This window comes from Etheostoma spectabile, chromosome 2 (genome assembly GCF_008692095.1).
Source record: "Etheostoma spectabile isolate EspeVRDwgs_2016 chromosome 2, UIUC_Espe_1.0, whole genome shotgun sequence".
Lineage (NCBI taxonomy): Eukaryota > Metazoa > Chordata > Actinopteri > Perciformes > Percidae > Etheostoma > Etheostoma spectabile.
This window is the reverse complement of record NC_045734.1, coordinates 654,920-678,684: the sequence shown is the minus strand read 5'-3', so window position 1 is coordinate 678,684 and position 23,765 is coordinate 654,920. Positions and strand designations below refer to the sequence as shown.

The 23,765-nt window shown below is 38.9% G+C and overlaps 1 protein-coding gene across 1 annotated transcript; it reads right to left on the bottom strand.

Moving 5' to 3' along the window:
* Nucleotides 1–1,142: 1,142 nt before the first annotated feature.
* LOC116694798 (ribosomal protein S6 kinase beta-2) lies at nucleotides 1,143–22,898 on the bottom strand. The gene is made up of 16 exons (XM_032524691.1): nucleotides 22,542–22,898; nucleotides 21,592–21,646; nucleotides 21,056–21,093; nucleotides 20,828–20,942; nucleotides 19,749–19,817; nucleotides 19,377–19,524; nucleotides 19,072–19,129; nucleotides 16,285–16,385; nucleotides 13,571–13,661; nucleotides 13,251–13,341; nucleotides 11,309–11,416; nucleotides 9,049–9,111; nucleotides 8,142–8,219; nucleotides 7,298–7,405; nucleotides 4,890–5,002; nucleotides 1,143–4,752 (listed from the first exon to the last, which is right to left on the bottom strand). Exons 2-16 carry the CDS (start codon nucleotides 21,643–21,645, stop codon nucleotides 4,575–4,577), a joined length of 1,413 nt encoding a protein of 470 aa, XP_032380582.1. The 5' UTR covers nucleotide 21,646; nucleotides 22,542–22,898; the 3' UTR covers nucleotides 1,143–4,574.
* Nucleotides 22,899–23,765: the final 867 nt, after the last annotated feature.

Here is a 23,765-nt window from a genome sequence, read left to right as displayed (position 1 = left end):
AGTTAGTGAAGGTCAATCGTAAAGTCAGGTCACTTATCCTTGAAGGTGCACCTGGTAGTATTTACCGCATTTGCTGTGTTTGATGTAGATAAAATGAAATAAATGGGCTGCTAATCAGTTAGTGAAGGTCACAAGTGATGTCAGGCCACTTGTATATGTACAGTATGCATATATATATATATATATATATATATATGTATATAATTTCTGCAATACTTATACTCAATGGTACATTTCATGCATTATATATACAGTATATATATAGTACATAGTTAAATTTTGAAATAGCAAATTTCAAAAAAGAAAAACAGCAGTTAAAAGCTGCACTAATCAACATGATTTATATAACCAATAGATCAAGTAGATAAGTGTAAATTGAAAGCTGTTGTTCTTTGATAAGAACCCACGGACAAGTACATGACTCTGCCATCCCCCTCAACACGGGAGCATTTAAAGTCTTTCGGTTCATTGTTTTAGTTTTACCGCCTGTAACTTCACGGTTAAGGTTCGGTCTCACCACGCTCATCAGTGTGTAAACCTGCATTAGCCTACTTTACTTTTGGGGATATTTTTGGGGCAGTGGAAACAAGCTGTAAACAGAGTACTGACAAGTTATTGCCTATTAAATGAATATGTCCAACAACTTGTCAAGCTCTGTTCTGGACTCCACCAACTCCTCAAGCAAAAGCTGGCCTTTCTACAAGATAATAACTTTTCTATTTTTTAATCTTTAATGGTATCAAAGAACAGACATTTTTTCAATCATTTAAGAAAAACAAAAAAGGGGGGATATCAAAATGTGGGGGAATGTTTTAAAGAACTGTTTTTTTTACTGATGCTTTCATGCAAGGTTTCTCTTCACAGCTTTAAAGTCTTAATTTCAATTTTGAAATCAAATAATTAAGAATTAAGAATGCATGCTTTAACCTCAAGGTTTAATAAACCTCTAATAAAAAAATAAAACACATTTGAGTATGCATCCAGTCCATACTTAATATACACTTAAGCAGTCCATTTAGGGGAAATAAAAATTTTTTTTAGAGACATCATCATGTGCTTTATTTTCTTTGAAATTGGGAAAATATTCATCCATTGGTCAGTTAACTGAAACCTGCATGAATAAAATTCTCAAAGCAACAATTCAAATAAGGTTAATTCTTCTTAACACATTCATTAGTTAGCAGAAGGAAAACATGGGCACAAAGAATAAAATCTGCAAAAAAGTCCATTAACGCCTGAGGTTTAGAATCCTTTTCACGGCCCTGCATAAACCACTCTATAATGATTCTTATTTATGTAAATAAATAAAAATAAAAAAGAACACAATGTAACAGTTGTTCCAGCTGTCCAACTGCAAATTTCATGACAAGAGGGAGGCAAATGACAAAAAAAGAAGAAAAATAAACAGAGCCCTGTGTCCTTTCACCCTGCATTACAAATCATGTATTAGTAGTTACAATGTCTTTCCAGAAACAGTGTGAAGTGTTGCCCATGTATCAGAGTATTCACCCAGGGGTGACAGACGGTTGTTTACAGTTCAGCCTCAAACATGTACCATACAGACTCCACATCCAGTGGTAAAGTGCTCATATTATGCTCATTTTCAGGTTAATAGTTGTATTTAGAGGTTTTATCAGAATAGGTTTATGTGGTTTAATTTTCAAAAAACACCGTATTATTTTTTTAATCACATTGCTGCAGCTCCTCTTTTCACCCTGTGTGTTGAGCTCTGTTGTTGTAGCTACAGAGTGAGGCACCACACACTCTTTGTTGGGAGTATATATGCACAGTACCCATAGGACTACTAGCCAATCAGAAGCAGAGTATGAGGGCGTTCCTTGACAGTACCTAGGTAAGGTCTATTAGCCAATCAGAAGCCGAGTATAAGGGCGTGCCATGCTAGCAGCTAGGCGAGCATTATAACGTGTGTTACAAAGTGAAGCACATTTGTCTCTGAAGTAAAGACTGGACTACAACAGAGCTGTTTGGACCAGTTGGTGAACAGTGTTTTCTGATGGAGATGGTATGTCCCTTTAGGGTGTACTTTGTAAATCTATAACATGCACAAAAAAGATGTAGAACACGATAAAGGAAAGGGAAAAAGCCAAAAAGCATGATATGAGCACTTTAATGAAGGAAGGTAGGAACACATTATGTGTCATACCGGTTTCACACAGTTGTGAGCAGGAGAACATTGAATACAGGAGCAAGAAAGCAGGAATCTTGTGATTTTAAAAGGCAGCTTCACTTTATGAAGACCCAAAGTGTTCAATATTAATAATCATATGAGGAAATACAGACAAAATATAGAACCATGAAATAGTGAAATCATTATGGTTTATCCTCCGGGACCATTGCTTTCTTCAGACATGTTAATGCAGGGTACTCCCTAGAGTACTGCACGTCCGGTTGATGCCTAAGCATTGGAACATTTTTTTTTTTTTTAATTTAGTTTTAAAGCTTTACTGTGTAACTTTTTGATATTAACAAACATATGTTACATGGAAGCCATTAATACATGAGTTGCTACAAAGCCAATTAAGAATATCAGCTCCACACAACTCTCTCTGGATTTCTCAGTGTGGCTGTGTTCAGAAGGTTGTGTCGTCCGGTGACTTTCCCACACAGAAACTCGAGTGAAGATATTTCTATAACTCTTCTGAAGAGTCCATGATTTTTCAATCCTCCACATCCTCCTTGGCTAATAGCAACTGCAAAGGCTTGTATCATGTGGAAACAGCAACAGTGTTGTTACCATTACTTAGAATTCCTAATGGGGAGAAAGAAACTACGCACTATAGCTTAAGGTTTTTTTTCCCCCCAACGGTTGAAAACATAGCGGTCAGCTTTTAGCACCGACTTAATGTACTGTAGGCCCCTATGGAATCTCTTATAGCTTCATTATATTCTCAATTTTGCGATTCAGTCCATGCTTCTATTGTCACGGAAACTATAGGACCCTACCTTAATGGGGCCATCAGTCTGTCGCTGGCCAGGCCTCAGTCAAAACAGTTGCTTGCCACAATTTTTCTAGGGGAAATCCTGTAATGACATCCATTTGTTTGATTGTTTCCAGTGCAAACTCTTCACCAAAGAATACTTGCTATCTCCACTATCTCCATTATCTCTAATTGCATATACATCACTGGATTGAGGGCAATGATTGTAGACTGTATACAGTAGTTCATTGATTGTTTAACCAAGACTGTATTACATTTTCTTAAAACTAAAATAAATTATAATATTTGGACTTACAATGCCTGCTCCAAATAAGTTTGTCTCTGTTGCCTTGATAGGCTGCCTGTGTTTAAGACTTGTGTACGCTCCACTGTTTTTTATATTGTCCTGTTACAAGACATGGTGACATGGGCGAGGACTTGGTTAAATTTTCTATAATCTAGAAGTCATTTATTAAAGGGAACCTCATAAAGTTTCTGTGATACATATAAGTGCTTAATTTGTGTTTGACTAAGCATGCTTGCAGTGACCTTACCCTGCATCACCCCTTACAGGTATGTCAGGGCAATAACAATCAAACACGTTAATTCATTTATTTATCTGAGCTATATTCCATGTGTAAAAAGGGTTTTGTTCAGTGACCCAAAAATACTTTTTTTTTAGATATAACATTATAATTTGTCACTCTATTATAGATAGTGTGATTGGTCCATTTGTACAATATGAGGATAGGATGTGTTAAAAGCTTTGGCAAAAGTCATGAAGATTCTCTGTTAAGAGGCTCAGAGAAATGAAAAACACTGATGAATGCACCACATTTCCACACAGAAATGTTCACTTAAGATGTGACATTTGTGAATTATCGGTGTGCGATGTAGCATTTAACTCTGTGGTTTCTATTCTAGTCTGTGCAGTCAAGACTTACCTAATAACCTGAAGGCTGAAAGTTTCACAGTTCAACCGTAATGGAAAAGAATCAGGACTTCAATCAAGTGACCCTTCATCAGTTCTCCAATTAAACTTTTTGGAGAACCCAGCGTTATTTACACATACTCTGTCATTGTACTAGCATGCTGGTACAAAATGAAACGCTGCTACCAAACAATCCATCATATATACGACCTCAACTCCCAGCGATAAATTCACTGAAGTTGGTGAAGAAGAATCATTGATTCTGTTGCCCTGTCCGGTGCTTTTTGTAGAAATAGTTATATGAAGTCATTGTTTCCTGTATATTAGTGCAGACATCTGGAAGCTGTAAATTTAAGCTTTACGCAATGAAGTGACAATCTGAGACAAGTAAAAGCATGAAAACTGAATCTGTGTAGAGTGATCTACCTGTAAAAAGATAGTCCTATGACAAACAGTAAGTCCTGAACAATAAGCCTACAACTGTATCGGTTTTTAAAGATAACTGTGAGAAAGAAGAAGCGCAAATGGAGAGCTTTCCACTTTTGATTTATGGCTTTTCAAGGAAGTTGAAGTTAAATCACTTCAAAAAAAAAGCATTAAAACCATCAAAAACACTTCGGCTCTGTGCCTCACACTTACTATAAGCTATGAAAAATGTTATGACCAAGGTCTTGCAGCGTAGGTTGTCTCTTAAGATTTCCTTCTCATCTCTGATGTCCCTTCTGCTTCTTGTTCCTTGCAGGCGTCCTTATTGGCTGACTGGTACCACCGTTTTCCAGTGTCACAGGTACTGTAGCTGCTGGTGGAGAGATGGGAGAGAAAAGCTCTGGTTCTCCCTCAATACTGGACTTGAATGGTCCGGCTTGGGAGAATTTCATAGGACTGACAGAAATAGATGAAGAAAAAAGAAATTATGGGAAATAAAAGATGGTTGAAAAGAAAGAAGCTACATTAAAAAATACTGTTACTTCTCTATGGAAAACAAAGGTAAATAAAATGTATCTTGATGTGTGTGTTACCTAATGGGTGTGCGTGGGCTGCTGTTGTGTCGACGTACAGGTCGAGTTCTGGGTTCGAATGAGAAGCCTTCTTTTAGACTCTCAAGGACTGATGGAGCCACGTAGGTGAAACCCTGATGGCAAAAGAAAATTCCTTCACAGTCAATCATACAAGGAAAGTGTTACCATGTTACTAGCTATCTCATCAACTTAGGTGTTTGTTTTTTTAAATACAATATTAAAAAAGAGCACTGCAATGCACCAAAATAGACATTGAAAAATTATTGATTAACAACAGGTGTGATCGGCAAAGGACAAAAAAACCCCACAAAAAATGGAAAAAAAAGTCCCACCAGGATTTTGTGAAATTCTTTTGAGATTGTACGGGAGCTTTTTTTTTTTTATTTTTTTATTTTTTATTGCGATAAAAGATCCAATGTATGTGTATGTTTGTTGCAATGAAGTTGCAGGAGACAACTTGTTTTTTTTGTATAGTTGTTAAAAAACAAAAAGGACATTTTTTGTTTTGGGGAGAATAAAACTACTCTGGGCTGACCTTACCAAAAAGGCTCAGGAGAATGCAAATATGATATAGTATGATAATGGATAGTGGATTTAAGGCAAAAAATAATAATTTATTATTAATAATCAGCAGCCGCTGCAGAGAGCCGACAGGATTGAAACAGCGGCCGCTTCAGTGAGATCACAGTGAAAAAACTTAACAACTGATGTTAAAATGTATACAGGTTAGCAGGACGGTCTGGAATGTTCTGCTTGGTCTTTCGCTATACGTTTTGTTGGTAAATGTGAGATGTTCGAGTTGCACACATCTTGTTAAACAAGGAAATGAATATGGCCACATTCGTGTGACGTCAACCCGTTCTCATTCCCGCTTGGCCAGTGGCTCTCAGAGTGCACGTAGGACGGCTGGGATTGGCTGAAATTGCTGGAAACTCCGGTTATTGGTCAAATTTGTGAAAAGGTTGCTGTAACTGGTTAAAATTGCAAGTCGCAACAAAGTCACGATGATTGGTTGAATTCGCAAAATCCTGGAAGGACTGACTTACAGCTAAAGTTAGTGCTGGCCACTACCTCTCTGCACTGCCGAAAATGGTGCTCTTAAATATTCTGTCATCTGCTACGTCGCTTCAGCTTGCATTGCCAACATATAGATAAAAGTATTGTCGGTTTCAGCTAGGAAAGAAATAGTTTGACCCCACACGTCCAAATTTCTTAGAAAGCCTCAGATAACCTTCCCATCGTGACAAATGACTACTTGCGGAGTGACATGAAGACATAAATCAGAGGCACAAAAAACGTTGACAGCGGTGAGCGGTTATTATGTTTATGACCCGTGCGTTGCGCACAGATTTGCATGATGAAATATGTATCTGACCCCTCTGCAAAACATGACTTAGTACTTGGTGGCAAAACCCTTTTTGGCAATCCCAGAGGGTAGACGTTTCTTGTAGTTGGCCACCAGGTTTGCACACATCTCAGGAAGGATTTTGTCCCAGTACTCTTTGTAGATCTTCAAGTGATTAAGTTTTTGAGGCTGCCGTTTTTGCTAGATTACATTAGATTACATTAGATAATTCTTTATTCAACCCACATAGGGGAAATTCCATTATTACAGCAGCAGCAGTTTCCTACAGTAAAAAACTCAAACCTTTAGCTCCCTCTACAGATTTTCTATGGGATTAAGGTCTGGAGACTGGCTAGGCCACTCCAGGACCTTAATGTGCTTCTTCTTGAGCCACTCCTTTGTTGCCTTGGCTGTGTGTTTTGGGTCATTGTCTTGCTGGAATACCCATCCACAACCTATTTTCAATGCCCTGTGTGCTCCTAATCTCAGCTCGTTATGTGTATAAAAGACACCTGGGAGCCAGATATATTTCTGATTGAGAGGGGGTCAAATACTTATTTCCCTTATTAAAATGCAAATCAAGCTATAACATATAGCATTTTTCTGGATTTTCTTGTTGTTATTCTGTCTCTCACTGTTTAAATAAATGTACCATTAAAATTATAGACTGATCCTTTCTTTGTCAGTGGGCAAGCGTACAAAATCAGCAGGAGTTCAAATACTTTTTTCCCCCACTGTAGCTAAAAACGCCATTCAAGTAACAACCTTTGTTGTGTTTGATTGCTATCTTGTAGCCAACAGTGAACCAACTTCATTAAGTAGGTCCATTTTTACTGTATTGAAATTACAGAAGTCTCTCGTTAGCATCTTGTAGGCTACTTGTCGCTAAGTGACGCATGCGCAACTGGCATCTGCACTCGACCTTCATTGGGAAGTGACAGAGCCTCCTTTTAAGGTGGGAAAAGCCAGATTTCCAAAATTCTCCAGAAGAATCACACCCCTAAATAACTATTTGTTTCCAGTAGACTGTGGCTTTTCAGTATAAAGAAGAAGAGAATCTCACAGCAAAGGCAAGCTCTGCACTGTGGCTGAGTGTGGTATCGTCTGGACTGTCCACTGGTGTCTGTCTGGTAAATCTGGTGTCAAACTGGCTTACATCCTCGTCCGAATGCTAGAGACAGATGGGAAAACAGAGGTAGCCAAAAGGTTAAGTGTGTAAGTATGTATTGTGAACATGAAAGAGGTGCACAATAGGTGGTAGTTGAGAAGAAATAACTTAAAAATAAGAACCCACCAGACACCATTTAAATAAACAACATTTTTAGCCTGTATAGAGCCATCCTATTTTCACATGTAAATGAGTGAATTAAGGGTTTATTCAACCAAACCAGGGTGGTGATTGTTGGAACAGTGGAAGGATGAACCAAGACGGCTTTTGGTAGATTTATTTTGTTTCCCCCAGCTTTAAATGATGTGTTTTTACGATGTAAAAGATTATGGTTTATTTAAATGGAGTCTGACGGGTTTTGCAATGGCATTATTTCAGTTTCACGATAAACAAAAAGTATCTTGTCAACCTCTGTAGGGAGTCAGTGGTAAATGGCACCTTTTGTGGACATAAATTGACGCATATTTAGCCAGTACTTAATACTGGATCAATTTCTTTTTTGTGATTAACAATTTTATTTTGATTTCTTTTTTAAAGATTATTTTTTGATGGCACCCTTTCATTTTTCCATCCTCTTAAAAATAATCTGTCTCGCTATAATTACATTAGTCGGGACCTAGCTTATACAAGACCAATTTTAAAGACTGCTACTATCAGTCACTTAACACACAGAGATGTGGGTTACAGGATCCTGGTTGATAAAATAATGGGCTCAAAATGACAAGTGATATTGACCTACCAGTCGTGGCTTGTATGGCGGCTCCACTGCCTTGTTGAGCAGGTCAGTCCAATTGATATGCCTGAAGAACGGATGTTTCTGCAGTGGAATAAAAAGCCGGATTTATATTTGTATTGTTTATAAGCTCTGGTTTTGCTTATAATTGGGCAGCATTTCAATCATGTCACTGTCATTTCAATACTATATATTGTACATTATTTAACTGGCACTCAACACCTTGTCTGTCATTCTCCACAGCCATTTATATCAGGCCAGTGCATCTATGTGAATTCTACGTTGCTTTTATACCTCCGCTGGTGAAGGTTGTTTTTAAATACCTAGAGGAGCAAAGGATGATTGATTAGTAGTCAACTTGATTGACAACTAATTAATTAGCTATGTTATGATATAATGATATAATATATTTATACCATACACTAATAATCATATATACACTAATATAATAATCATATATATTTTAATCGCCAACAATTATGGCAATCGTTTAATCGGTTTGAGTCCTTTTTTATAATGAAAAAGTTAAAATTCTCAGATTCCAGCTTCTCAAATGTTTATATGTTCTAGTGTCTTCTCTCCTCTGTAACTATCGTTGAGCTGTGGACAAAACAAGACGAGTGAGGACATCATCTCGGGCTTTGGGACACACTAATCCACATTTTTCCGCATTTTCTCACATTTTGTAGACCAAACAACTAATCCACTGAGAAAACTGAATTGAAAATGAAAATAATTGTTATTTGCAGCATGTTATTTATAACATCTTCGTTATATCTTAGGTGCTTTTACACATGGATTTGGTGAATTTTAGCTTGTCCCGTCATAGGGAACCCATGTTAACGGCAGGTAGACAGCTAACATGGTCTATTGGAGAGTGAGTGTGATTGAAAAGGTTACTACCGTTCGATACCTGGATTTCAGCACAATCCGCCTTACTGGAGCCAAGTCTTTGGGCTGGATTCTTCTTCAACAGCTGAAAAATAAGAGCTGTGCATGTCAATATAAAGACTGATGATTGGGTGCACCCGAGTTTTGAAAATAATCAATCTCTCTCTGAATTTACAGAATAAATCTATTTTCATAACATTGTTTTTAATGACCAATCATACCAAGAAAATATCAAAACTAAAAAAAGAAAGCGACAGATTAATGAATCCATCACCACTTACTGTAATGCCATGAAAGTATCGAACTGTAGTTGATTTTAATTCATATGGATCAACTTTATTTTTCATGTTAATGAATCCAACACTTGCTAGAATACTGGTGATACTCAAAACTAATTTCATTAATATTCATATTTTACATGTCAAATTAAAGATAAATAAATTGTTAACTGTGTTTAACGTGTTATTTGTGTTTCCTAGTGTCCCTAGCATCCCTCGGCAAAAGAAGCATTGCTTCTGTTGCAGAAGCAGAAGCACTGCTTCAGTTGCAGCAGACGTGTGAGGACGTTTCTGTTGCAACAGAAGCATCGCTTGAAATGAGGCACCGAAATCTGCGTTGCTATTGCTTCCAGTAGATACCAGGCACCGGTTCCCTATTAGCACCGGATTTTAATATGCGCCACTAACGCAAACAAAAAATTGCGTGGCCTGCATCTTTTCACGGGAAAACATGCATGTGTGGAAAGTAGAGCCCGACCGATAAAGGATTTTTAAGGTCAATACCGAATATTTGGTTATTTAAAAATCCGATATGCCGATATATTTTCTTTTTTTAAATCCAGAAACGCGTAACAAAACATAAACAGATTTTCATAACATTAGTTATTTGTAGTTATTTATGAGTTCTCACTAAAATAATGATGATTTGTTTTATTGTCACAACAGAACAGAGAAACATAAAAAAATACAAACATAAGATATGAAACTTAAAGTCCTTTGAACAAAAACACATTAACAAAAAAAATAAGAGTGTTGCCAACAGGGAAGTTGTAGAGTGTCCTCTGGTGGACAAACTATGCAACGCCAACACTCATACATGGTTGACAGTCCGTTTTTATTTTTTAAATATTCATTTATCAGAATAATGTATTTGTCATTATTAAATATTTTGATGAATAAATATTTAAAAATATATATACTTTTTTTTTTTAAATCAGCCATTATAAATGGTGGAAAGCGGTTGCACAATAGCTGAAATGTTGCGTTGCGCACAAACAGTGTTTAAACTTAAACCAAATAAAATATTGACTTCTTTGAAATAAGATTTTCCAGTTTTATAAGTTCTGATTTGTTTTTACAGTTGTGTTACTATAATAGCAGTCCAACATTCCTAACCTCATAAATCATATTTCTTGGTAAAAGTGATCTTTCTCCATGGCAAATAATTGTTGTAGAGTCATAGAAACAGTCATGACATGCATGCTGCTTATTCTGTGTAATTGAATCTAATTGAAAGGGGCATGTTCAAAATAATAGCAGTGTTGTGTAGTGTTGTGTTCAATTAGTGAGGTGACTGATTCTGTGGAAGGAAGGAAAATGATGTTGTGCATGCTGGTTATGGTGTTTTTCACAAGGAAATACTCTGCGGACTTTGATTAAAAAGTTGATTGGAGAGGGGAAAACAATTAAAGAAGTGCAGAAGTAAAGCAAACCCTTGAGACATTTTTCAGTTTATACAGTTTATGTTTGAGTTTGTAAAGAAAAATGCAAATACTGCTATTTTTTTGAACAGTCTAATATTCCTTTTTCTTCACTTTCAATTTTGGTCATGTTTTGATTTGGAATTGAATGTGCAATGTTCACAATGAATTGATATTACGGAATTAAAATCAATTCTAAGGACTTTGAGCATTATTCACTTTTTTATTTTATTTTTTAAACACACTGCTATTATTCTGAACACAACTGTTATATATATATATATATTTTTAAAAAACACAACCAGGTGTTTGCCAAGGGCAGCAACCAAAGACCATGAAAACGGTTGCCAATTAACTCAATCTTTTGCCAAGAGCAACCGGGAAACCATTACTGTTGAGAACAGAACAAAACAATGATGCAACTCTAAATTAGTTCTAGTTGTGTGTGTGTGTGGTGTGTGTGTGTGTGTGTGTGTGTGTGTGTGTGTGGTGTGTGGTGTGTGTGTGTGTGTGTGTGGGTGTGTGTGTGTTGTGGGTGTGTGTGTGTGCTTGGTGTGTGTGTGTGTGTGTGTGTGGTGTTTACATACTCTTGATAGGTCCCTGGCACAATGGTCAGGTATGGGGGCAGATTGAGTTTACACTTCAAGATCTTGTCGATGGTCTTCTTCCTGTTTCCAGCTGTGAATGGAGGCTGAAGGAGAATCACAGGAGGGAGTCAGTACTTAGTAAAGCAGATCACAACTACTGGTTTCCCTTATCTGTAATCAGTCACAGCAGCAATAACCAGCATCACTAATAAAGCATTCTTTAACATTTGACAGTAACATTAGGCTTGGGGGACAGCAAAATGTACCCACTGACAGTATAATGCAAGAAACACTTGTATTAGCATTCCATATTTGATAGACGGATCTGACAGTCTGAATCCACCACTTGCAGACATTTACTGACCCTTCTAAAGTTTCTGTACTTGAGTTGTGTTAGTTTAATTTTAGAGCTGGGCAGCGATTAAAATTTTTAATTGCGATTAATCGCATAATTTCCCTGATTCATCGCGATTAATCGCAAAATAACATAATGAATTCAAAAGTAGTGTACATAGTGCAATTTTATTTTAAATGTTCTGCCATATGAACAAAAGTGCCGTAACATTTGTTCTGCAAAAACTTACCGGCATTTTGTTTATAAAATGGCAGTTAAATCAAATATTTATTGTACATCTCAACTTAAACAATGTATTTATCATGTCCAGAGTTGAATTCCATCTGGTTGGAACGTTGCATAAGCGACTTCTTCTGTCCATTGTCTTCTGTTGTTGCTCCAACTCTGCAGCACACTCAACTTTTCTGCACTTCGCAAGGACACTGTCCAACGCGCTGTTAAGCAGAGACACTGTGGGACACTGTCCAACGCGCTGTTAAGCAGAGACACTGTGGGACACTGTCCAACGCGCTGTTAAGCAGAAACACTGTTGGACACTGTCCAACGCGCTGTTAAGCAGAGACACTGTGACAGAACGCTGGAGACACAAAGCAGGGGACATGATCAGAAGGCAGAAGGCTCGCAGCAGCGATCAGATTTCCTATCTATTCGTACTATCTGTGCTAACTGCGGTGACTTTATTTGACACATTCCACTGCTGTGCAACTTCAATAAGTGTCCCGCGCATGTTTCAGCATAATGTCTCTCCTCTGTTTTCATTACAGTCGGAGCAGAGTGAATGCAGCGCCCACTTTTCATCAGTATAATGCACTGTTACTCCGAGATAATTCTGGTTACCCAGTGAGTCCAGTATAGTCCCTAGTAAGAGAAACAGCGGGTGCATGTTTTGCAGTCCTCTCCTTTTTATACAACTCGTGTATTCTTCTTGTGATGGTGCGTCTTGAGGGAATCTCATACCTGCCGTCGTCGTTGCGATTCTCAGACCGATGTCCTCCACAACCCTAATGGGCCTGCAGTCTGTAGCTATCCACGTCGCTATGGCATTTGTTAGCTTCTCTTGCCTTTGTTTATCTAAACTTACCCACACGCTGCATCTAACGTAGTCTGCCGAAGCCTCGCGCAGCTGTCTGTTTCATTGAATGATTTGCTGGTATCAACTGTCAAGGTGATATCTCAGACTGGAAGTACTCCGGTGATAAGACAATTCAACTTTGCTGTATTTACAAAGCCTGTGAGCAACAAAATTTTACAATAATAAAGAAATAATAAAAACTGCGTTAACGCGCGATAAAAAAATTGTCGGCGTTAATGAATTAATTAGTTAACGCGTTAACTTGCCCAGCCCTATTTAATTTAATAATGTTGAAGTTCTTTCTTTCTCCTTTCCTACAGCTAGCCACTCTGTGTAATAGAGTGAGGGGTGAAGACCTCAAACTCAACCAGCTACTCCTTCACAATAAAGAGAAGCAGATCGGGGTGATGCGGGCATCTAGTGCGTCTGCCTCCCTTTAGAGGTACTTCGTGCATGGGTCTCTATGATTCATCATAACTAATTACTATTCTTTCTCACAGTTCTAACTTACTGATCCGGTCATCATATCGTACATCAGGGCTCCAAGGCTCCACCAGTCTACTGCTCTGTTGTGACCCGACCTGGTCAGGATTTCTGGAGCCCTGGTAAAGAAAAAGATGCATAGAGAAAGGAGACACAAACACACACAGTACAGAAAGTAAGTTAGTTATCAGGGTAAAAAATGTTTAAGGATGTGTATGTGACAGGGTATTCAAAACGCATTGATTAAAACTGCAATTTTTAAACTTCTGTCTTGGAAATGGAATTTTAAAACTTTGCATTATTGTTACAGAGTGTATAAATGACATGTGTGTGTGTGGTATTACCCACATGTACTCTATGGTGCCACAGAAGGTGTGTGTAACAGATCCATCGTGAATCGATTCCTTACATAGGCCAAAGTCAGTTAGCTTGATGTGTCCTTCATAAAGAAAAAAAACATAACACAATCACAGAATTATGTCTCAACAATGACGCAACGGGAAACAGGATACACGGTTCTCACAATCATTAGCCGATTTTAGGGTCATAGTTGATCAAATTAAAATATTCAAAAGTATTTTATAGAGTGATGAGATAAAATTCAAACGTCACACTTTAAATTAAAAGAAAATCCTGGAAAAAAAAAAACCTTCAATTTCAAAGCTGCAAAGTTGATTTAAAGATTTTAAGAGCTATATTTTAATTTCAATAAATCTAGATATCTTCCTATGGAAACACTTTGGAGCATTGTTTACTTATTTTTTAAATACACAAACTTCAAATCAATTATCATTCCAAAATAAATTCAGCTACAAGGTCACATTTTATTTACTGGATGTTTTACAAGTTATTCAGTTGATCCATTTTTACCACATATTCTATATAAAGCGTCTCCACTTCCTCCCACAGTACTAAAGTGATGTCTCACCCATACACCCGCACAACCAATCACAAGTCAATCCCAGTTGTCAATCTTGATGTTTCACCCCATTTTTATAGCATCAAATAACTCATAAAAAACAAACTTATCAGAAAAATGAACATGTGAACAAACATCAGCATAAGAACTACCTGAAATGACGGAAACCATCTTTGGGAAAAACTTATTTGAGGTGTACTTTGACTTTTTTGTTTGGGCAATGTCTACCATGGATGGGGTGGGATTTATGACCGATACTGCAGCCAGCCAACAGAGGGTGATTGAGACGTTACGGCTTTACTTACACGGGTAGATGCTGTTTGTCCTCAAAAACAATAACACACTACACATGAATGTCAAAAATGTCAGCACCCCCAACCAGTGCATGTGAGCCGAGTGGAGCAGTGAGAATTGCTCAGTGAGAATTGCTCACGGAGCTGTTTGGACCCTCAAGAGATAAAAGCTGTTTCCAGAGAAGTTAAAAATTAAATGAGGAAAGCCAAGTCTACGTACAAAAATAAAACTGAAAACCAGTTTGGCAGCGTTGACCTCAGAGGAGCCTGGAGAGGTATAAAATCTATGGTATCCATTAATCAGTCTTCCTGTGAGCCCAAGCAGGTAATCAATAGAAGTGGTGCGGACAGTGCTGACTTGGCTAATGTCTTTAGTTCTCTTTTTTTTCATTTTGAAAAGGAAAGCTTTAGAAGATATTTGCAAACAGTGAGAGTCTTTGGAACCTCTCAATGACTTTGTGATATCCCAGGAAAGTGTCAACATTATTCAAGAAGGTGAATACTGGCCCTGACTATCCGTGGACGCACCCTGAAGTACTGTGCTGACCAGCTCAGTGGGGTGTTCACAACACTTTTTCAGATGTGTAAGGGCTGGAGTCAGATACCAATGATATGAAAAACATCTACTATAATACTTGTTCCAAAATCTAGCAAACCCAAAGAACTGGATGATAACTAACCAGTTGCATAAACTTAACATCATTTGTGATGAAAAATGTTGTGAAAACATTTTGTTGTCTGCCTCACTGATGGTAAACTTGATCCATTACAGTTTGCTTATCAAGCAGATAAAAGAATGGACAAAGTTAGTTATTTTAGACATAGAGTATATAAAACCTAGAAAAACCCAAATCCCAGCCAGAATTGTATTACTTTATTTAATTTTTCTTCAGCTTTTAATAAGATGCAACCTCATATTTTAATTGAGTAGTTTGCCTCTTTTTTTAACTTACCTGATCAGCTCTTACAGAGAACAGAGAGTTCAGTAAGTTCTTGTGAATGGTCACAGGTCAAATATTATCACCTCAGGGCTGTGTACTCCCCCCCCCCCCCCTGCTTTTCACAGACAGCTGTAAGACTTCTAAAGAGGGCAGCTACCATGGAGAAATTTCTGATGACACTGCCTACTGTCTCTTCTTCATCGGGCAGAATCAGGGCAAACCTGCAGCTTATCAGCATTTTTTCAAATGGTGTGATGACAACCTTCTGGACCTCAATGTTACAAAAAACTAAATAGTTAATTATTGATTTTAGGAGGAATAGTCTCAAGCTTCATTTCAGCATCATCCATGGTTGAAAACATTGACTCATAAATACCTGGGAAACATATTCGACTCACTGGACTTCAGTTACCAGACCTGGGCTCCCTCTGGAAGAAACAGGTAGTCCAGAAAGCTAAGAAAATCATGGGTAATTATGGCCATGTTCTTTTCTTGTAGATTCTCTTTGATGCCATTGATGCTATCTTGTGCCCCACCCCCCCCATGTAAAACCATCAGATACTTGAATTCCTTCATTCCTGCTGGCATTGAGCTCTTAAATGCTGATGCTGATGGCAGCAACCTGGAACATCCAGAGCTTGTAATTTTGGGGAAGCATAATTTATGCATTTATTACTTCACTTAAGGTGGTTTATGGTTGTATATTTATTAAATGAGCAATATGTGTGTGCTTTGCTGCTCTTGGCTGGTTTACCTATTTGTTGACCTGCTGCTACTGACATGTTGGTTGACTGAATGATAGCGAGGGTATTTATTCTGCTCTGTTTGTATTTTATGTGACTGGTTGACTGCAAAATTGAATTCCCCTTTAGGGATAAATAAAGTTGTTTGAACTGGATTGAACATTACCTTGGTGATTAAGCATGATGTTTTCAGGTTTGAGGTCCCGGTAAATAATCCCGTTGGAGTGGAGGTGACCTAGAGCCAAAGTGATTTCTCCTAGATAGAAACTACACACAGACATAAATGATGCAAGTTCATTATATGAGAGAGGTGGCCTAACGTGCAAAAGTAGGACTAAGTAGGCATGAAACAATGCATCATGATCATGCTTCAAGGGATACTTTGCAGATTTCAATCCATATTGGGCCACACTATACCAGACCATTCCAACAATAAATCCATAATAGCGCAAATATTCAAACCGTAATTCCAATGAAGTTGGGACGTTATTTAAAACGTAAATAAAAACAGAATACAATCATTTGAAATTCCTTTTCAACCTACACTCACCGGCCACTTTATTAGGTACCCCATGCTAGTAACGGGTTGGACCCCCTTTTGCCTTCAGAACTGCCTCAATTCTTCGTGGCATAGATTCAACAAGGTGCTGGAAGCATTCCTCAGGGAGTTTGGTCCATATTGACATGATGGCATCACACAGTTGCCGCAGATTTGTCGGCTGCACATCCATGATGCGAATCTCCCGTTCCACCACATCCCAAAGATGCTCTATTGGATTGAGATCTGGTGACTGTGGAGGCCATTTGAGTACAGCCAACTCATTGTCATGTTCAAGAAACCAGTCTGTGATGATTCCAGCTTTATGACATGGCGCATTATCCTGCTGAAAGTAGCCATCAGAAGTTGGGTACATTATGGTCATAAAGGGATGGACATGGTCAGCAACAATACTCAGGTAGGCTGTGGCGTTGCAAACGATGCTCAATGGTACCAAGGGGCCTAAAGAGTGCCAAGAAAATATTCCCCACACCATGACACCACCACCACCAGCCTGAACCGTTGATACAGGCAGGATGGATCCATGCTTCATGTTGTAGACGCCAAATTCTGACCCTACCATCCGACTGTTGCAGCAGAAATCGAGACTCATCAGACCAGGCAACGTTTTTCCAATCTTCTATTGTCCAATTTCGATGAGCTTGTGCAAATTGTAGTCTCAGTTTCCTGTTCTTAGCTGAAAGGAGTGGCACCCGATGTGGTCTTCTGCTGCTGTAGCCCATCTGCCTCAAAGTTCGACGTACTGTGCGTTCAGAGATGCTCTTCTGCCCACCTTGGTTGTAACGGGTGGTTATTTGAGTCACTGTTGCCCTTCTATCAGCTCGAAACCAGTCTGGCCATTCTCCTCTGACCTCTGGCATCAACAAGGCATTTCCGCCCACAGAACTGCCGCTCACTGGATGTTTTTCTTTTTCGGACCATTCTCTGTAAACCCTAGAGATGGTTGTGCATGAAAATCCAGTAGATTAGCAGTTTCTGAAATACTCAGACCAGCCCTTCTGGCACCAACAATCATGCCAGTTCAAAGTCACTCAAATCACCTTTCTTCCCATACTGATGCTCGGTTTGAACTGCAGGAGATTCTCTTGACCATGTCTACATGCCTAAATGCACTGAGTTGCCGCCATGTGATTGGCTGCTTAGAAATTAAGTGTTAACGAGCAGTTGGACAGGTGTACCTAATAAAGTGGCCGGTGAGTGTATATTCCATTGAATACACTACAAATACAAGATATTTAATGTTTAACCTGATCAACTTTTTTTCAAGTTTTTTGCAAATATTCACTCATTTTGAAATGGATGCTTTCAACAAGTTCCAAAAATGCTGGGACAGGGGCATGTTAACCACTGTGTTACATCTCCTATTCTTTTAACAAAAATCAATAAGCATTTGGGAACTGAGGATATTTATTATTGCTTTGTAGGTGGAAGTATGTGGCTTAGCATTGTCTTGCTGAAATAAGCAGGGACGTCCCTAAAAAAAAGATGTTTGGATAGCAGCATAAGGTGCTCCAAAACCTGTATGTGCCTTTCAGCATTTATGGTGCCTTCACAGATGTGCAGGTTACCCATGCCATGGGCACTAACTCCCCCCATACCATCACAGTAGTTGGCTTTCCAACTTTGCGCTGATAACAACCTGAATGGTCTTTTTCCTTTTTGGCCCAGAGGACATGACGTCCATGATTTCCAAAAACAATTTAAAATGTGGACTTGTTAGACCATCTCAGATGAGCTCGGGCCCAGAGAAGCAGGCTGGTGTTCACAAAGTGGTGAAACTCGCCCCATTCTCGCCTGTGAAAAACAGCTTTTAGGGGACAATAAAGTGTATCAGTTTGAACAATAAATATATTGTCTTTGTAGTGCATTTAATTAAATATAGGTTAAAAATTATTTCCAAATCATGGTATTCTGTTTTTATTTACGTTATACAGAACTTTCTAACTTCACTGGAATGTATGTCAACAAGACAAACAAGCCTGCTGTACCTTCCTCCTTCTCGTACCACCAGAGGGCAGCATTACATAAAATACAGAGGTGTTTTACAATGGAACAAATACAAACACCTGATATGCAGCTCATCCTCCCTATCTGTATGCAAAAAAAAAACTAAAAGAAAAATTATGTTTAGTGGATATGTAGTGTTCTGTCTGGCAGCAATTGAAATGATTTACCAGCTTCAGCTTTTCTATCTAATTCTCCTGCCTTTTTCTGTAATCATATTTTCAGTTTATTATTATTTATAGTCCTATTTTTATTGTAAATTATGTTCTAATGAACATGTGAGGTTTCACTACAAATCTGTATATCTCTAAGAATAAAAATACTAATTTGCAGCATTTGCTGGTTTTCCAGATTATGTGCGAGCATTTACCCGGGGATATGTGTCCTTACCAAGCAGTGTCCTCCATGAAGATACCTTCCTTCTCCAGCTGCATAAACAGCTCCCCTCCTGGTGATAAACAGTACAGATGTGTCAGTAGCATTAGATAATCTTCCTCATATCCATCCCTCTTTTTCTCACTCCACCTATTCCCTTTCTATACCTTCAAACAACCGTATGACTATAAATGCTAAAAATTAAGGTACTGTATCTCTTAAATAGGTGTATGTGCACAAACACTGGTCCGTGGTATCTGTCTCTCCTATGTTTTTACCCTCCATATCCATCAGTTCCTCCCTCCATGCCTCTGTCTTACCACTCAGACACTCCAGTATGAGGTAGAGTTTTCCCCCAGTCTGGAAGGCGTAGAGCAGATCCACGATGAATGGGTGCCTCACCGTCTCCAGGATCTCCCGCTCTGCTCGTGTATGGGCCGTGTCTTTAGCATTACACACTATCTTCGCCTAAAGACAAATGAAAGACAAGTGGGCACAGTACAGCATTGAAAAAAGGCAAAAGGAGGGGGGACAAAAAAGGAGGACAAATAGAAAGAAGGGAAGAGAATGAGAGGCAGATGAAGCGTGGTGTGGAGAGAAAAGCATAAAGAAAAAATGGAAAGAGAGCAACTTCATGTTCCGTTTATCCTTCATTGTGTGTATGGAGGGAACGGTGGACTGAGACAAATTACCTTTTTCAGGACCTTCATGGCAAATATTTTGCCCATCTGAGCACCCTGAACCTTCCTCACTTGGAAAACCTGAAAAAAGACATTTTGTTACCTGTGGTGACAACAGCGAGCGCTCAAACGTGTGAGCGTGCGATCCTGGCAGACATCTAGTGTAGTTGGAACTACCGCAGAAGTGCATTTCAATATTTTGAGACTGTCTGTCTGTTTGTTGCCGCAATAGCGTCACAACTGTGCAAGATGCAGTAACAAGACTTTACAGGTGCATAGTTGAGGTGAGTAATTAGGATGAGTTTGAAAATAGGTGTGATCTGAGCAAGGGAGTCAGAAGTAGGGGGTAGAAAGTGAAGAAGGGGAAATTGGCCTCCCCACACTTTACAACACTGGCACAACTTGGCGTCCCATCCCATCACAAGATGGTTTCTAGTTTTAATATGAAAAACATATCAATCAATTAATAACATGTAATCACGCAGTGCAGTAATGGTAAAAATGTAAAGAGTACCTAAATTGGAAGATCTGCGGTTTTATGTGGGCGGCTGTGGCTTAGTGGTATGTCGAAATGCCCTTAGGCAAGACGCTGAACCCTGAGTTGTAAATTGTGTGAGTATTGTGTGTATCTGATGAGCAGGGAGCCCCTTCTATGTGAATCTATGTAAAAGCGCCTTGAGTGGTCGTTGAGACTAGAAAAGCGCTATATAAGAACAGTACATTACATTACATGCCAGCTCATCTAGTCTGCATGTTGAAGTATCCATAGGCATGATGTTAAGCCCCAAGTTGCTGACTAAGGATGTTCAAATGTGCAAATCATGATTGGCACCTTGCATGGCAGCCTTGAGCATCAGTGGTTGTATGTAGCATGTCGCTATTTACCATAAAACGTAACTAAGATTAAGACTGTGCTGAAAGAGATATGTTATGTGGTGTTGAAACAGATGTGAATGAAACAATGAATATTATAGAATGCTGCGTTTCGGAATTACTTTTAGTAGTACTGTAGTTATGAATAAAGATGTCACCTTAAGAAAAGGTGTCAAATGTGTACACCAGCTTGCACACCACGGTGCTCAATCACACACCTTGCCATAGGCTCCTTTTCCCAGCACAGTAAGCAGCTCAAAACAGTCAGGTCCAACTCTCTCACTGTCTCTGTTGACACTTTCACTGGTCAACTCCACCTCCTCTGTTTGCACACTGGGATAGCATGACACAGAAAAATTAGCAGTATTGGTATAACAACCTTTGTACTATATCAGTATCCATTTTTTAATATATATATATATATATATATATAAATATAAACTTACTTCTCTGGTTCTGTCACAGTGAAGTCACAGACATCATCCTACAGATGGGAAACAGTAAGATAATGAGTTTGAACTTGAGTTTGTTAGAAAAGTAAGTCCATTTTCATAAAGGGATACTTGTTAAAGGTTATAATGCAGCTCTGTGTCAACTTTGTGTGGGCAGTGTGTTTAGATTAACAGTGTTTGACTTCCCTCCCTCGCCACAGTGCACCGTTCATCTACACAAATTGCCCACACTGCTATGACACAGAGCTGGATTTAACTCAGCAAAATATCTTAATTCTTGTGCACAACACAGCCAAATGTGCCTTAAAACACAGAGATGTGTTCCACGTAGAACTAATGTTTTGTGTTTATGTACCCAAGCTTGACATTTATCAACATGTGTACATTGTGCACAGAGACAAGTATTATACAGTCAAAACATTTCTAAAGCAGAAACAACCTGTGATGAGGCAAATGATTTGTTTTCTCATTCCTGAGTATTTCAGGTAACTGATCAGCAGTAGTCTTATCAATGTCTGGGGGATACAGACCTCTGTATCACTGATGTCCTCAGTCTCCAAGTCTATGTCAAACACTCCTGCCATCCTGAAACAGAGACTGCAAAGTCAAAAAAGTCTGTGTTTCATTCAACCACAGGCTCATTAACACGTAACCAATGAGGAATGTAACATTTCTTTTATCTTACTATTGTATCATGCTGATCAAGGACAATTTAGTCTTTTCTATTTTACCACCTACGATTTCTTTTCTAAGGATCTACTGAAGTTATGACCACAAACAAACAACTGACCCGGTGTTCCAAGAAACGTTGAAACATAACCTGCTGGTTGAGTTTTAGGTTAAACATGTGGGTTAGCCTGAATTCAAAATACCTAACCCACCCAAAACATAACGACAGCCTAGCCGGTTAACTTGCGGTTTGGGTCCCAACTTCCCCGTAACGTCACCCTAACCCTACCACTCGAGGTCAAATTCCTAACCCCAACCAATCGTGCTGATTCGTGGAACGGGTCTTGGCGTGGCCATAGTGGAATTTGGGACACTAAACTGCACGTATTCCAGCCTATAGCCTCTCCACCAAACAGTTAACATTACAGCTAACGTTACACCTTTCAGGTTAAACTGACATTGACAACAGTGTATCTGTCTGTGTGTTATTTAGCTTATTAGGTTACACAAGTAGGGTACGTCTCATAATCAAATCCTAAAATAGCTAGCTTAACTTTTCACAATCGCATGCTAGCTCTTCAGATTGATACCAAAACAACATGTTAGTGTAACCAATGTTTCAATAGACTGCTTAAAGTTTTCGTCCACAATTAGACTGAGCATTTGTAAGGTCAATTCTTTTTTGTGTAAAATCCCCCACTGGTTAAAACTGGCTGAAAACAGTAAATGTGAGCCAACATTACGTTGACAGCTGTTCTGACAGGTAGCGCGCTAACAAACATGCTAACGTTCATGCTAGCTGGAGTTTCACCTGTGAACGCTTCTTCATTCGGGGGTTCCTTATCCAGTACGCAGTAAAATAGTTTAAAGACCAAAGCACTTTCTATACACTAACAGCTACGACCGCCATTTCTTTTGTTATACTTTTGTCAACTAACCAGCAACAATACACGAAACTATTTAGGTTCCCTTCATTCTTCTAGCTATCCCTTCTACTATACAGTCCGTAGTCTTCAGTCCAGATTTGTTCCGAGTTGTCGCTTGTTGTCGCTGAGCGCACCGAGCGGACCTGTAACCTTCTACGTCATCTTCTTCTTCTTCTGTGTATTTCAACGGCGGTTTACATCCATTACGCTGCACTACCGCCAACTACTGGTGTCCCATTTCACCTACAGTTGCCAGCTAGTTACTCAGATTATGTCCAACAACTAAACAGATACCCCTTGCCTTGTTCACCTTCTCCACATTCCAGTATGTTTCCCAATCCAGTTCCCCTCAATCCTGATCTTCCCATTCCCTCCATCATGATCGTTCTCTCTGACATACAGTATGTTTTCCACATTAATTTAAAACATGTTGCACAGTTTCTGGTTTTTGACATGTATTACACAACCCTGTTGGATGTTTCCCCATGATGAAAAGCGTACTATTTGGGCGGTGGTAGAGCGGTTGCCTGCCAATCGGAAGGTTGGTGGTTCGATCCCCGCCCCTGCAGTCATTGTCAAAGTGTCCTTGGGTAAGACACTGAACCCCGAGTTGCCCCTGGTGCTGTGCATCGGAGTGTAAATGTGTGTGAATGTTTATCTGATGAGCAGGTGGCACCTTGTACGGCAGCCCCGGCCACAGTGTATGAATGTGTGTGAATGGTGAATGTTTCCTGTAGATGTAAAAGTGCTTTGAGCCGTTGTTAAGACTGGAAAAGCGCTATATAAATACAGCACATTTACTATTTAAATAAGTATGGCTGATTTTCAGTCTGATGATGACAGTCTCCTCTTTCCTATTTCCTCCTGCTCTCATTACATCACCAAATCTATTTTGGATGTCATATAAATGTCTTCCCTTCTGTTGTTGTTCCCAGGGCTGTTGCCACGTTTGTTTCTCCTTTGATCCATCAGTGAAGATTTCCACATTATATTTAATTTCTTCATATTCATAAAATTCACTCACCAGATCTACTTTCTTTCCTCGCCTTTAATTAATTCCACATCCACTATCATATCCTCTATCATCTACACAGGCACCACAGGCCATA